At 32.8% G+C, this 14155-nt stretch overlaps 1 protein-coding gene across 2 annotated transcripts in view; it reads right to left on the bottom strand.

The window, feature by feature from the left end:
- Window positions 1-14155, bottom strand: part of Hsl (hormone-sensitive lipase) — a 43751-nt gene that overhangs the window by 13385 nt on the left and 16211 nt on the right. For both annotated transcript variants that reach the window (XM_088226535.1, XM_088226536.1), the window contains 8 exons: window positions 12929-13178; window positions 11636-11845; window positions 10053-10181; window positions 8247-8402; window positions 7295-7535; window positions 1511-1603; window positions 1275-1419; window positions 133-258 (listed from right to left, as the gene is read on the bottom strand). In XM_088226535.1, coding sequence (XP_088082661.1) covers window positions 133-258; window positions 1275-1419; window positions 1511-1603; window positions 7295-7535; window positions 8247-8402; window positions 10053-10181; window positions 11636-11845; window positions 12929-13178 — 1350 coding nt within the window. The remainder of the gene's footprint in view (window positions 1-132; window positions 259-1274; window positions 1420-1510; window positions 1604-7294; window positions 7536-8246; window positions 8403-10052; window positions 10182-11635; window positions 11846-12928; window positions 13179-14155) is intronic.

Raw genomic sequence — 14155 nt, 5'->3', positions numbered from 1 at the left:
CTTTTTGTACGAAATAAATGTACATTGCACATTGGCAGGAAGAGAACCCAAAAAAGGGAGTGAAATGACGAAAAATTAGGGTTTAAAGGATAGATAGTAATAGAAATGTTTTAAAAGGTTAATGATACATACCAGAGAAAAATTTAAAAATCCATGTGGCAGTCCTTCAAGGATGTCCAGACTAACAGGATTGCCCAGTTTCTTCATCTTCTTGGCAAACATCACACAGTCATCCAAGCAAGGATCTAAATGAACAGACTAAAACAAACATTTTATTTTTCAGTTCAACAATAAAAAGCGAGATTTTCATTGAAAGAAATAAGAGTGCTTTTTAAATATTCACTAAATAATTAAAATTAATTCTATTTGTGGTACAAGACGACAAGGGTAGAGTGAGACCCTATACGCTTTTACATTTGTAATGATTTAAAATTGAAAGTTTTGTAAAATACGGGACAGTGGTCAGCCAAGTTTCAGGTTCAATATTTGACAAAATTTAGGTGAAACATTTATTAAAAGCATTTAAAATGTGGTTTCAACGCAGAATGCTTCGCGTATGGGCCGAGATGGTGATGAACTCGAAGGTCTTATGAAGAGCCAATACTGATACAGAACTCTTGTTGAATATGAAGATTTTGAAAATCTCATATCTGGGGCATCTACTGTATGAAGAGAAATACCGTCTTCTCCAAAGGATCTTAACAGGCAAAATAGATGGTCACCAAGGAGCCGGCAGGAACCAAACATCCTGGCTGCGTAATATAAGAGATTGGACCGGAAAAGTACATGTAGGAGAACTGTTCCAGATAGCGCAAGACGAGGAAACATTAGCCAGTGATCGCCAACATCTGACTTGACACAGCACACAAAGAAGAAGAATTTATTAATTATATTTAGATAGATTCAATATTTCATAGTTCCTGGACTAGAATCGGAAACACAAGCCTATAAAATCTTGCAGAAAGCGTAGACTATGACAAGACCCAAAAAAACTTACTCAATGTAGCACACTCACTCTTACTTAACATTTTCTTGTATACCCACGAACAGGCCATGCCTTTGTGGGATTTTTTTGTTTACTATTTTTACTATTAATATGTATTTCATTGCTATGTAATTATGCTTTATTTTTTTAATACTCTGTTTTATCACTTATGTTTATTGTAAAAAAATTAATTAAAATTTAAAAAAAAAAATGTGCATCTCAACGGCCGTAAAATTCTATGAATTTTAATCACTTAACAGTGACATTTAATAATGTTTTACATAATTACCAATATTTTAAGAGGTGGTACTTTCTTAAGTATCTCATCGTCAGCCCAATATGGAGAAAGGAATGGGTCTTTAGGTACAGTAAATACAAATTCATCCGATGGACTTTTGGCTATTAGAGCATCAAGACTTGATTGAATGGAGATCCTGAAACAAAAAACATGGAAAATATTACATAACTAAGTCCAGTTTATTTCCTTTTATCAAACACAACATATTATATATTTTAAAAACTTACTTGCTATCACTTTGAGGAACTTTTTTTGAAGATGTAAAGTTGGAAAACCTATTTGATACAACACCAACAATACTGCCAGCTGCCTCGCTTATTCTGAAAAAAAATAATGCATCATATTTATTTATTTTGAATCTTGAAATCTTATCTTATCTTGGGTAGGTTCTTCGCAGAATATGGTCATTAAAAAACGCAATTCCTATTTAAACAGTAAGTACCTGCATACTAGTTCAATAGAATAGAACAAATATTAGAATTTAAGCATGTTCATTTGTTTTAATATTACCAAATTTTTCTAAATCAAATCTTGGCTTATGTCGGCTCTTTTATAAAAAGCTATTAAAAAACACAATTTTCAAAAAATTGACTAATGCTCCCCCCCCTTGCACGACATCCCACCTGCGCGCATTCGTGAAGTGACCACGTAATGTTTCCAAACCATGAAAAATATATTATCATAACACAAATTCAAGTTCCGTTTCCGTTTTCTGACAACTTCTACCTCTTACTCGCTCTCTATAAAAATATCATTTTAATTTTAAGTATAGCTGATTATAACCTGATTCACATATTATTTACAGTGGATTCACTTCAAGTTACAAGTGAAATATAAAAATCACAGTGACATCGGCATATTTATATCGAAAATCTAACCTGTAATCAACCTACCTACAGGAAGGTAAATAAACACTATTATTTAAATATCTCATCATATAAAGTGATCCTTAATACCATAATCACTATCCATTGTCTCACTTTTGTCTAAATCAACACACATTATGGCAGATAAATGTAAAGAATGCACTGACGTAGTACCCAAGGTTGATCTTATAAAATGTTTGAAGTGCTTGAACACTTTTCATTATAATTGTGGAGGTGTTAATCTACAAAAATTTAAAAGAATGACGCCCATACAACTTGAAACCTGGTGCTGCATAACTTGTAAAGCTGATTCAGCATGTTCGGCACTGAAGAACACAAGAAATGTAAAAACCGCGAAACTGACAGCTGTCACTTCAAAGTCTACCATAGATTCTATTGATACCAACGTTCCTATCACAGACAATAATAACTTCAATATCATGGACTCTAAATTAGAAACATTTGTGTCTATAATTGACATTAAAATATCTGAAATGAAATCTGATATTCTACAATCAATCAATAATAAATTTTCTGTATTCGAAAAAACTTTGGAAGCCCTATTATTAGAAAATAAATGCCTCTTGGAAAAAATCGACAATGCATTATTATCGACATCGAAAAATGAGAAAAGTGATAATATTCCCAAAGCGTTAGAAAATGAAATTACGTGGAGCTCTATTGTCGCCAAGAAAAGTCAAAATAAATATCCTCCAATCACAAGAAATAATGCTCCTGCTCTTCCGGCCAGACCTACTGTACTAGTGCACCCCAAAGATTCCCAAATGTCGTCCAAGTCTACACTTGACTTGCTGAAAAAATCTGCTACTCCAACTTCACTGGGGATCACGGTGACTGGTATACGTGAGATGAAGAATGGTGGAGTACTAGTCCACCCGAGTACCAAGGATGAGGCAATAAAACTTACTAATGCGCCTGAACTCACCAATTCTGGTCTCGTTGCCAAAATCGCGCTGCACAAACTTCCTCGTGTCGCAATTTATGACCTGCCGCAAGATTTTCCCCTTGAAGAAATCGTCACTGCAATACATAACCAAACTAAAGATGACACAGGCTTACCGCTTGATTCGCTTATGGACCAAATTAAATTTTCACACAAATCTGGTCCACGTTCTGGTAACTGCATACATGTTGTCAGAGTGCCCTCTGCAGTCCGACACTCACTAATAACCTCGGCGAGACTAGCTTATAACTGGGACATCCACAAGGTGCGCGACTGGATCGACAATCTTAAATGTGCCCACTGCCAACTTTATGGCCATATAGCCACTAAATGCCCATCAGATGCTCCTACTTGCTCCCATTGTGCTAAAACCGGACACAATAAAAATTCGTGCTCGAAGCTAGACAAGCCTCCAGTGTGCGCCACTTGTACATTCTTCCGAAAACCTGCCACACATCCAACAGGGTCTTCTGATTGTCCAGCGAGAAAAGCTTCCGAAGCCAAGGAATTATCAAAGATCGATTTTTTAGCCAAAAACTAAATCGTCCAGTTGCAACCTCTAACTCATTTTCATACTACTACCAAAATGTACGAGGTGTAAATACTAAATTAAATTCTCTCATGTGCAATATTGCTATCTGCCACTATGACATCATTTTTCTCACCGAAACATGGCTAAATGATAGTATCGAATCTTCTGAACTTGGGCTGACTGACTACAATATTTTTAGATGCGATCGTTCTACAACTTATGGCAAGACGAGAGGAGGAGGTGTTATGATTTGTGTCAGCAAAAGAATATCTTGTAATGTAATTGATTCATCAAACTGTGTAGCTGATCAAATATATTTGTGTGTTAGAATTGGTCACAAAAAACTTGTAATTGGGTGTGTCTACATTCCTCCGACATCGTCAATTGATATTTACAAATCCCATTCTGACATGGTGGAAAAAGTATCGGTAGTTTCTAACTCTATTTTCATCTGCGGAGACTATAACTTGCCTAAAGTAACTTGGATCAACGACAATGAAGGCGTTAATGTGGCAAACCCCATATCTGTAAATGCTTCTCTAATTGTTAACATTTTCTCATATTTAAACATGTTCCAATTGAATTCTATACTTAACTGCTCAAACTATTGCCTTGATCTAATCTTTAGCAATAATTCTAATTCTACTGTCATTGAATCCATTGATCCATTATTACCAGTCGATAAACATCACCCTCCACTTTCTGGAGATATTTGCCATTCATTTTCTAATAACTTACTCAAACCTAATGACTCATTATATCTTAAATTTAAAGATGGTGATTATGCTGGCCTCAGTCAATATCTTTCAGAAATTGATTGGAACAGTATTCTAAGCAATTCTCATATAAATGATGCAGTCATCTTATTTAATGATAAAGTCGCAATTGGGATGGAACAATTTATCCCAAAAGGAAATTTTATTCAACCTAAGTTTCCAAAATGGTTTAGCTCTGATTTAAAGACTCTGATTTTGAAAAAGAAAAGGATCCACAAACTTTATAAACAAACTGGGAATCTCAAATTTTATCAACAATTTTCTCAACTAAGAGAACTTGCGAAGTCTGAATCATCCAATTGTTATAGATCATACATCAATGAAACTGAAACAATGTTGTCCATAAATCCCAAAAAGTTTTGGAGTTTTGTTTCTAATAAGCGTTTCAATAACGATCTGCCAATAAGTATGTTTCTTAAAGATAAACACGCATCTAATGGTACCGACATAGCTAATCTTTTTGCAACGCATTTTTCTTCAGTATATGTTAATAATTCTTCCAATGTTAATTCCTTATTTAGCTATACTAATACTGTAGACCTGAATAATTGTGAAGTGTCAGCTGAGGATGTCAGAATCGCTCTAAGTAAACTTGGTAATGGTAAATGTATTGGTCCAGATGGTATTCCTGAAATACTACTATCAAATTGTAAATCTAGTCTTGCCAAGCCTCTGTCTTTACTGTTTAATATGTCTTTAACAACGAGTGTATTTCCTGATATTTGGAAAATTTCTATAATAAGACCGATATTCAAATCTGGTGATAAATCTAACGTAACTAACTATAGACCCATTTCAATGATATCTCCTGTACCTAAACTATTCGAATCAATTATTACAAAAAAAATAACACCTATATTTAAAAATGTGCTGATTGAGGAGCAGCATGGATTTAGGACAGCCAAATCAACGACGACCAATTTGCTTTCTTTTACTGATACTATTTTTACAGCGTTCGAGAATAATCTTCAAGCTGATGTACTGTATACAGACTTCTCCAAGGCCTTTGACAAAGTTGATCACAACATTTTATGTGCTAAACTTCGTGCTGTAGGCATTAGAGATCCCTTTTTATCGTTTTTAAAATCCTACCTCTCACATAGAAAACAAAGTGTAAAAATCAATAACTTCATATCAAATAGCTTCCTAGTAACTTCTGGTGTACCACAGGGTGCCCACTTGGCCCCTCTTCTATTTAATCTGTTTGTTAATGATGCTGCTAATGTTTTTTCTTTTACAAAATTCTGGCTTTTTGCTGACGATAACAAGATACTTAAGCTAATTAAAAATATTGATGACTGTGTCAGACTCCAAGAAGACATAAATGCATTTCATACTTGGTGCAAAACTAATAACATGGAACTTAACATCGATAAATGCAAAATTATTTCATACCATAAATGTAAACATCCTTTTATTTTTGATTATAAACTTAATGGCCAAGTTCTTTCGATTGTCACCTCTATAAGAGATCTTGGAGTGATCCTAGATAATAAACTAACTTTTCTGGAACACTTTGATAATATAGTAAACAGATCCTTAAAAATTTTAGGCTTTATTAATAGAACTACGTCTGATTTCCAAAGTATGCTTACACTTAAAACACTTTATTGCTCTTTAGTTCGCCCTATTCTTGAATATGCATCTGTAATCTGGTCCCCTCATTATGCTGTTCATATCAAGCGCCTTGAATCAGTTCAACATCGTTTTATAAGAAAAATTGCATGGAAGATGGGATTGGAAAGAGGAGACTATTCATATTCTGATATGGAGAGGTTTTTAAGCATATCAAGTCTTGAAAAACGCAGATGCATTGCAGATATAATCTGCATGTATAAAATTATGAACTGTCTCATTGATGCCCCTGAAATTTTGCAAAAGATTCTTTTTAACGTTCCCACCCGTAGACTAAGAAATAATGAAATGCTTTTCCTCGGTCACTACAGGACCAATTATGGTGCACAGTCGCCTTTGCCCAGAATGATCAGGCGGGTGAACGATCATCGAGATCTTGATTATTATGGTGTAAGGATGTCTTTCTTTACAAATCAGCTAAAGAATCTGTATAGTTAGCCTATGCTTTTTACTTAATCTAAAAAATCTATCATCTGTCTTTGCTGCTTATTTCTGTTCCTTATATTTTTTTATTCCTTGTAAAAATTTCTTTTAATTGTAATGTTTATAATGGACTTTGTCCGTAAATAAATAAATAAATAAATAAATAAATAAACAAATATAAGATGATTTTGTGTTATGTTTGATTAGGCAAACATAAAAAAAACATTAAATAAAATCATATAGTGGTTAAGTAAAATAAATACAGTTAGTCAGCCTCGTGGTGTAATAGTCAGCGCGTTTGCCTACCATGCAAGAGGTCTCGGGTTCGATTCCCGACATGGTTGACATGAAATATTTATTTCAAAGGGTGTCTTCACACTAGAATATTTCATAGTACCTGGACTGGTACCTGAAGCGTAAGACTGATCATCTTACCTTTATGTAACAAAAATTATCTAAATACGCTGCGATTGGTGTACCAATGCAGTACCCTATGCACCATTAGGTGAGGAATGGGAATGATGATGATGATATTTTTTAAACTCGCCAGTAAATTGTGAAACACCATAACAATTAAGGTAAATAATAATAAATACACTGGCAAAAATAAGTATAAAATTTTGTTGCAAAGCACCATTTTACTTTCAAAAGATAAAAGAGTGGACTAACCTCTAAATAAAAAATAATACAGTTTTACAGAGACAGTCTCATCTAAGTCTGTTTTTAAAAATGTGTATGATATTAAAATTATCTGATCTATTATTGGCTGATTTTCATAATCGCCTCAATCTCTTATCAAAAATCATTTAAATTACCTAGTGTGAATGGCTTTAGATGCTTGTTTCCCAGAAGTATCAAGAGAAGCACTATCTTCAGCGACCAATGTAGTCTCTCCTAATGTCTGACCAGAACCAGAAGAATAAACATCCATACTGACAGACTTTTTCCTCAAAATAGGGATCTTGTGCCCTTCTGAATCGGTGTCACTCTCCAAAACATACTTTTCCAAAAATTCCGATACATACTGTTGAGATCGGTCTTCGTTTGTCGGAGTCACTGAAAGTATAAAAAAAGGCATTAATTTATGTGATGCAGAAACAATATTCTTTAGAAATAGACTCAGATTATTGTAGCCCGAATTCTTACATAAACGGTTTTATTATTTATATCTAACAAAAAAAAATTCTTACAACTTGCAAATAATAAAACAAACCATTTTAATTTTTGAAAATTATGTTTACTTGATTCACTCTCCCTTCCAGTACACATTGCATTAAATAACTTTTAAATCTCTGTAAACATAATAAATACTGGGTTCAGTATTCCTTCGTTATACATTTATGTATCGATTAAAATAATTTATTATTAAACTTCATATTTATTATTTGTAAAATATTTCTTTTAAAACTTGTCTGAGCAGATGAAGAATAAAATTCCGTATATGAAATGGAACCAGAACCCTGGACGAGAGCTTTCGACACGGTGACTACTCTCAGGTAAAAAAAATCCTGTGAAAAGAAATCGAGTGGAGATTCTTAATAGAGGTTTGATTCCTGTCAGGGTGGATGTGAAATATTTGATTTTAAAGGTGGTTCTACACTGCAATGTTTCATAGTTCCAGGACTGGCGGCATCTGAAGTCTAAGACTGATCACCGTATTTTCTATGTAACAAATATGATCAAGATAGGCTACTATTGGAGTACCAATTCAACGCCCTATGCACCACAGAGAGCGTATGATGATTTATTTTGAAACATTGTACAAACCTAATGTTCTGTGTTCACTAGACAGAGAAGCGGCACTGAGGGTGTCAGAAAGATGATCACTTGTAGGAGATTTGTGTGCCTGGAGTTCCACTAAATCACTTTCCGATATTTCTTCAAATGAAGAGTTGTCTGAGACACCAAGTATTCCATTAGTATCTAAAACAATGACAAACATGAAAATTAAAATATCTAACATATTTTTTCTGTAGAGTAGCACATTCATTTATTTAATAAATGAAAAAACAATATTTTTTATACAAACATAACACAGGGTGAGATGACTAGTGGGCTATAAATAAAGAACGGTAAGAAAAGCTGTTTATTTTATTAAAATCAGTATATAATAGCATTTCTTATATAATGTGTTGAAAATTATATCAACAGGGTAGCGGCCAACAGCACCGATACATTGATGAAGGCAATTTCTGAAATTTTTGCATGATTTTCGGCACATTTCAATGGGTATGGCCGCGATTTAAATGGAGTGGTCTTTTGTGGAGTTTCCGTGGATTATTATCATCCCAATATCAAAAATTTTGTTAATAATTTTGACACTAATTGTCACTAAGATAAAATTGCTTTTGGACGGATTTGCTGAATTTCCTGACAGCGATTTTAGCGGTTTGAAGAATTATTGTACAAGGATATTGTACTATTTTCTGACCCATGTAAAAGCTTTACATTCAGTACATTTTAATTCAGTAGGTAATTTATTACAATTCTAATGCATGCAATTTCTAACTGGATCTTTAATACATATTTACATATACATTTACGTTTTTCAAGGAAGCCAGAAAAAAAGTGTAAAACTGAGGAAAACAAAAAAAAAAGAAAAAACGCTTAAGTGAGTAAATGAAAAATGTATGGAAAAAATGAGAATTACATTTTAAAAAATTGATTCGCTACACTATAGTGTACATATACTTCCAGAAAAATTGTAAAAACAGTGATAAGTGGAAATTGACAATATTTTTTACCTATTTTCAATGAGTTCATTAAAAATATTTTTATATTTTTTCAAACAATATTATGTATGATTTAAAAACAGTATGTTAAAATTATTTTATGTGTAAATAGGAAAAAACTAAAATATAATTTTGAATTTGCATAAAATAACATACAATAATTTTTCCCCTAAATGTTGAGAAATGTTATTTATATGGTATCACTTTTTTTTCTATGGCATCTCCAAAAAACAACTGTCATATAGATCGCGGCAAAATTGTTTCCACTTTTATGAGACTTTTTTAAAACATATTTTTATAACTTATGGTTTAAAAAGTTTAATGATATTAAAACTTTATTGTTTCTAAACGTTTGTCAACTGCGAATCATGATTTGTACAAGTCAATATGACAATTTTGTTAAAATGAAAACTAAGACTAACCCTAAAAGAAAACACTTAAACAAAAAGGTCAATTACACTGCATCTGCTTTGAATTTAGGTTAGGTTGAAAGACAATAATTTATCCTTTATTTGTTGTTTACCTGTTTTTATTTGTTTTTGTTTACCTTCATTCGCGTGGCACACGCGGTGGCGCACGGGCCGCAGCATTATTATTATGACATAATTTAGGCTTTTTGACACATCAAATGGATTCCGAAAATTTGAAAGCGTAAAACAGGTGTGATGAAAAATGTAAAAAAAAAAACCTTGATTGGGGGGAATATTTGTATGAGAATGTATGAAGAAAAATAGGTCCTGAACATTTCGGTGTAAAAAGCAGAAAAACGTAAAATTGAGGAACGTAAAAACGATGTTTTACATATATACATTTTATTGGGAATGTGATCAAGTTATCATACCTTGTAATGGACTAAGCTTCAAGAAATCTTTATCAGTGGAAGTATGCATGCTATTATTTACTGATTCTGCTTCGTGTTTACTGCCATGAGACGATTTTCCATTAGATTTCTCTGGAGGGCAAGCGTAGGCTGCAAGTAAATAATTTGTGGGGTTGAAAAAAATTTTGGAAAAAACCTTTGATTTAAGATGGTGTCTAGCACCCAAGATGGATGTCCAGCCATTGACTGGTATAAGTATTTATGCAATATATGACATTTACTCTTATACTCATCGAAATCCATAGATATAATATTTGATTGAATTTTTTAACCATCCCATATATTCCATTTGAGTAGAAAGCTTTTTCGAGTGAGTTTCTATGATCTAAATTTTAAGGCCAAGTATTAATAGAATCTTAAAAATATCCAGTTATTAAATAAATTTGTAAAAAATTGGTTACTGGGTTTAGGTAAAGAAAAATCTGAAAATTTACTAAAAAACATTCTTAAATAATAAATAGTATAATTAATTATTGTATAACTTTGTAATAAATTAACTAGTAGGTAGTCATGTTATTGTTTATTATGCATAAAAATGTCTGCCTTAAAACAGGTAGTACCTAGTTAGGCAGACTAGACATAATCCAGAGAAATCTAGTACCTAGAACATATAGCAGATAAAGAAATTATAATTTTTGTTAATACTACTACTACCATCACGCCATTTCTCCGTAGGGGTAGGCAGAGAACAGACCGCCACATACATCCATCCTGGCATACATTTCTAGCTTCTTCCACATGCATACATCTTGTCATACATGCCCTTCGTTACTAAATCGTAATTATTATTATTATTCACTAAAAATATTGTCTATTCACTTTGTTTAGTAATTATAAATTTTGATTATCTATTCTTTTAAGTGTGATGTAAATAAAAACATAGTATTTTCTGTATCCCGGCGGATGAAGAATACAGTTCTAAATATTTATTTATTATAGATATGGCCTAAGCCAATTACAACAGTTATATGAAGAAACATATATTACAAGAAACTGAGCAAAAATAACACAAAACATCACATTGCTAAGAATTCTTGGAGTCGTCGCACGTCATTGTGAAAGCTGTTATCATAAATCGTTCAATAATTCATAGTGAACTTTTATCATCCGGGCGCCAATTGAGTAGGTCCATTCACGTGCTTCTTTCCTTTATTCAAATACTCCAACATTGTACAAAATTGAATGATACTAGTTTTTACATTATACAGTCAGCTTATCGTTTACATTTCTTTTACGAAATAGAACAAGAATCCTGGATGGGTGTATTTGCCTCGAGTAAAATTCCTGAAAAAGGAAATTAAATGAAGATAAGTCCGCCTCGTAATGCAGTGGTTTGCATATTTGCCTACCATACTTGAGATCCCGAGTTCAATCTCTGGCAGGGTTGATATGCATATCAGTATTTTATTATCCCTTGACTGACACTTGAGGTGTAAGACTGATCGCCTTACCTTTATGTAACAAATGATCAAGATATGCTGCATTTGGTTTACCATTGTAGTGCCCTACGCACCATCGAGTGCAAATGGGATGACGATATTTACCTTTAAGACACCTCATCATGAAGCCGAAAGGTAGCAGTGGATCCATAAGACACAAGAGCCGGGCTGGACTAGGTACGAAGTTGACAAGAAGGGGAGCATAGACTAACATGACTCCTGCTGGAGGTGGGAATCCAAACTGTATGGCCTTCAAACAAGCTCCCATGTTCAGATTAGCACCGGCACTATCCCCAGCCATTATGATACGCTCGCCTATTAACAAGTTGTTTTAAACTTCACATTAATAATAGGTACAAATATAAAAAATCACTAATTTTAAAATAAGAATTATCACGCAGACATTTCCAGTATATTTCCAATATAAAAATAGTTCTATTTTCTTTTCTTAGTGGTGGGGGTCAGTTCTATGCAAACTCCTGACGTCACTGCGACCTGTGAAGATCTATTATGACGGGAATATTGTTATTACATTTACACTTAATTAAATAATATTTACAATTGATTTCACACTTTTTTTAATTTTCATGTAATAAACATTTCAAGATGTTTTTTAGTCTGCCATGTACTTTTCAGATATCCATTTCTTATTTTAAATTATTTCATTAGGTCTGTTTGTGTAGCAAAAACAATTGACATGAACGAATGTTTGGAAAATTTTCCAAAAGATCAAATGACTAAAACGCTTAGTGCGCTAAGCGCAAATTTCTAAACCGTTTGTCAACATGAAACAACAAAAATGTGTATTTTTTTAAAACCCTTTCCTGCAATAAAACATACATATATAAATTCAACCTTTTAAAAACTGTGGAATCATCTCCCATCCACCATCAAAGATGTTACTACATTATCTCTATTTAAATCACGTCTGAAGAAACATCTCCTTTCTCTTCCTTAATCTCTCCTCCTTTCCTTTTTCCTCTTTTTTCCCATTGAGTAATAGTTTCGATTTAAGGTAATTTATAAACAAATACGCTTATTTCTATTTTTATATATCTTTAGCTTTTTAATTTTTTTTTCTATTGAATATGTTCTGTGACTTGAATAATAAAAATAAAACTTCTATTTTATTGGTTGGTTGGAAGAAATTGCCATTTGGCAATAAGCCCGCCAATGTACAAATAAAATTATGTACAAAAAGTTAAATAAATAAACAGCTGCACCTGTAAACACCTGGAATCTCTTCTTGCGTATTTACTGTTTTTTTGTTTTATTTATCTACTGTATTTATACTGCATTACTTTGAATATATGTTGCTTATATACATACTTAATTATTATTTTACTCATGTGAAAGACCCATGGGTGTTAAAAATTCATTAATCAATGATATATTTACCTGTACTTCCCAATAAATGGGCATTTTTGACAGCCCAGCAATATGCATAGAAGACTTCTTGTAAAGCGCGTGGATAAGGAGCGTGGGGAGCTAGACTGTAGTCTACGGACAGAAGGGGGACCTCTAGAGCCTCTGCCCAGTGGCGCAAGTAAACCTCATGGGACCGGCTGCTCTGAGCTACAAACCCTCCACCGTGACAGTGGAACAATAGCCCGCGGGCCTTCGGTTCCCCGCCCGAACCCTCGCCTATCTGAAAATTTGACATTTTAAATATTTTTTTCTTTTTTTTTTATCATCATCATTCCCTTTCCGCACCTAATGGTACATAGCGCTCTAAATGTGTACACCAATCGCAGCGTATCTTGATCATTTTCGTTACATGAAGGTAAGATGATCAGTCTTACGCTTCAGGTACCAGTCCAGGGACTATGAAATATTCAAGCGTAAAAACACCCACCAAAAAAATATTTTATTTAAATTTTAAATAAATATTTCATATCAGCCATGTCGGGAATCGAACCTGAGACCTTACGCATGGCAGGCAAACTGACCACTACATCACGAGGCCGACGAATTTTTTTTTTTAGCATATTTGAAAAAATCTTTTAGCTTTCAAATTTCTGAAAACTTGTATTTTATTTATTAGTTTAAACACTTATTGTACGTATTTTATTTTAAACACTAATTTTGTTAATGACCATGAATTTATAACCGCCATACCTGATAAATACTTAAGCTACGAAAGTTTTGATAATAAATCACTCATATAATATGCTGTGAGCAACGAGTAGTAGTGTTGTCATAGGCGCTCACGGATGTGAGCACCGCGGTGAATAAGTTCTAAATCAAGATATTTATGTGCAAAGAGAGAATATTTGTCTTATAATTTTTTTAAAGTTAGTTCTTTAATTAATAAAATATTCATATTAATTATTAAGAACAATATAATAGAATATTAAATTACATAACATATAGCGCATAAAATTTCATATTCCTAGCAAATTATTGTCACCATGTGTATATTGAGTATATTGCATATTTAAGTATTTTGCCTGTGAGTGAAAAATATTGTACTCTAAAATTAAAAAAAGTATTATTTGAATGAAGCATTGATATTTACTTTACACAAAACACAAAAATTATTTGACTGCAATTAATTCAAAATAATACAATATATTTTTTTTTATTTGAAAATCAATCACAAAACTTTCATTATTTATTATTCAT

Source organism: Micrasema longulum, unplaced genomic scaffold, assembly GCF_059751315.1.
Source record: "Micrasema longulum isolate JH-2025_06_02 unplaced genomic scaffold, ASM5975131v1 h1tg000437l, whole genome shotgun sequence".
Classification (NCBI taxonomy): Eukaryota; Metazoa; Arthropoda; class Insecta; order Trichoptera; family Brachycentridae; genus Micrasema; species Micrasema longulum.
This window is presented reverse-complemented; position numbering and strand designations above follow the sequence as displayed.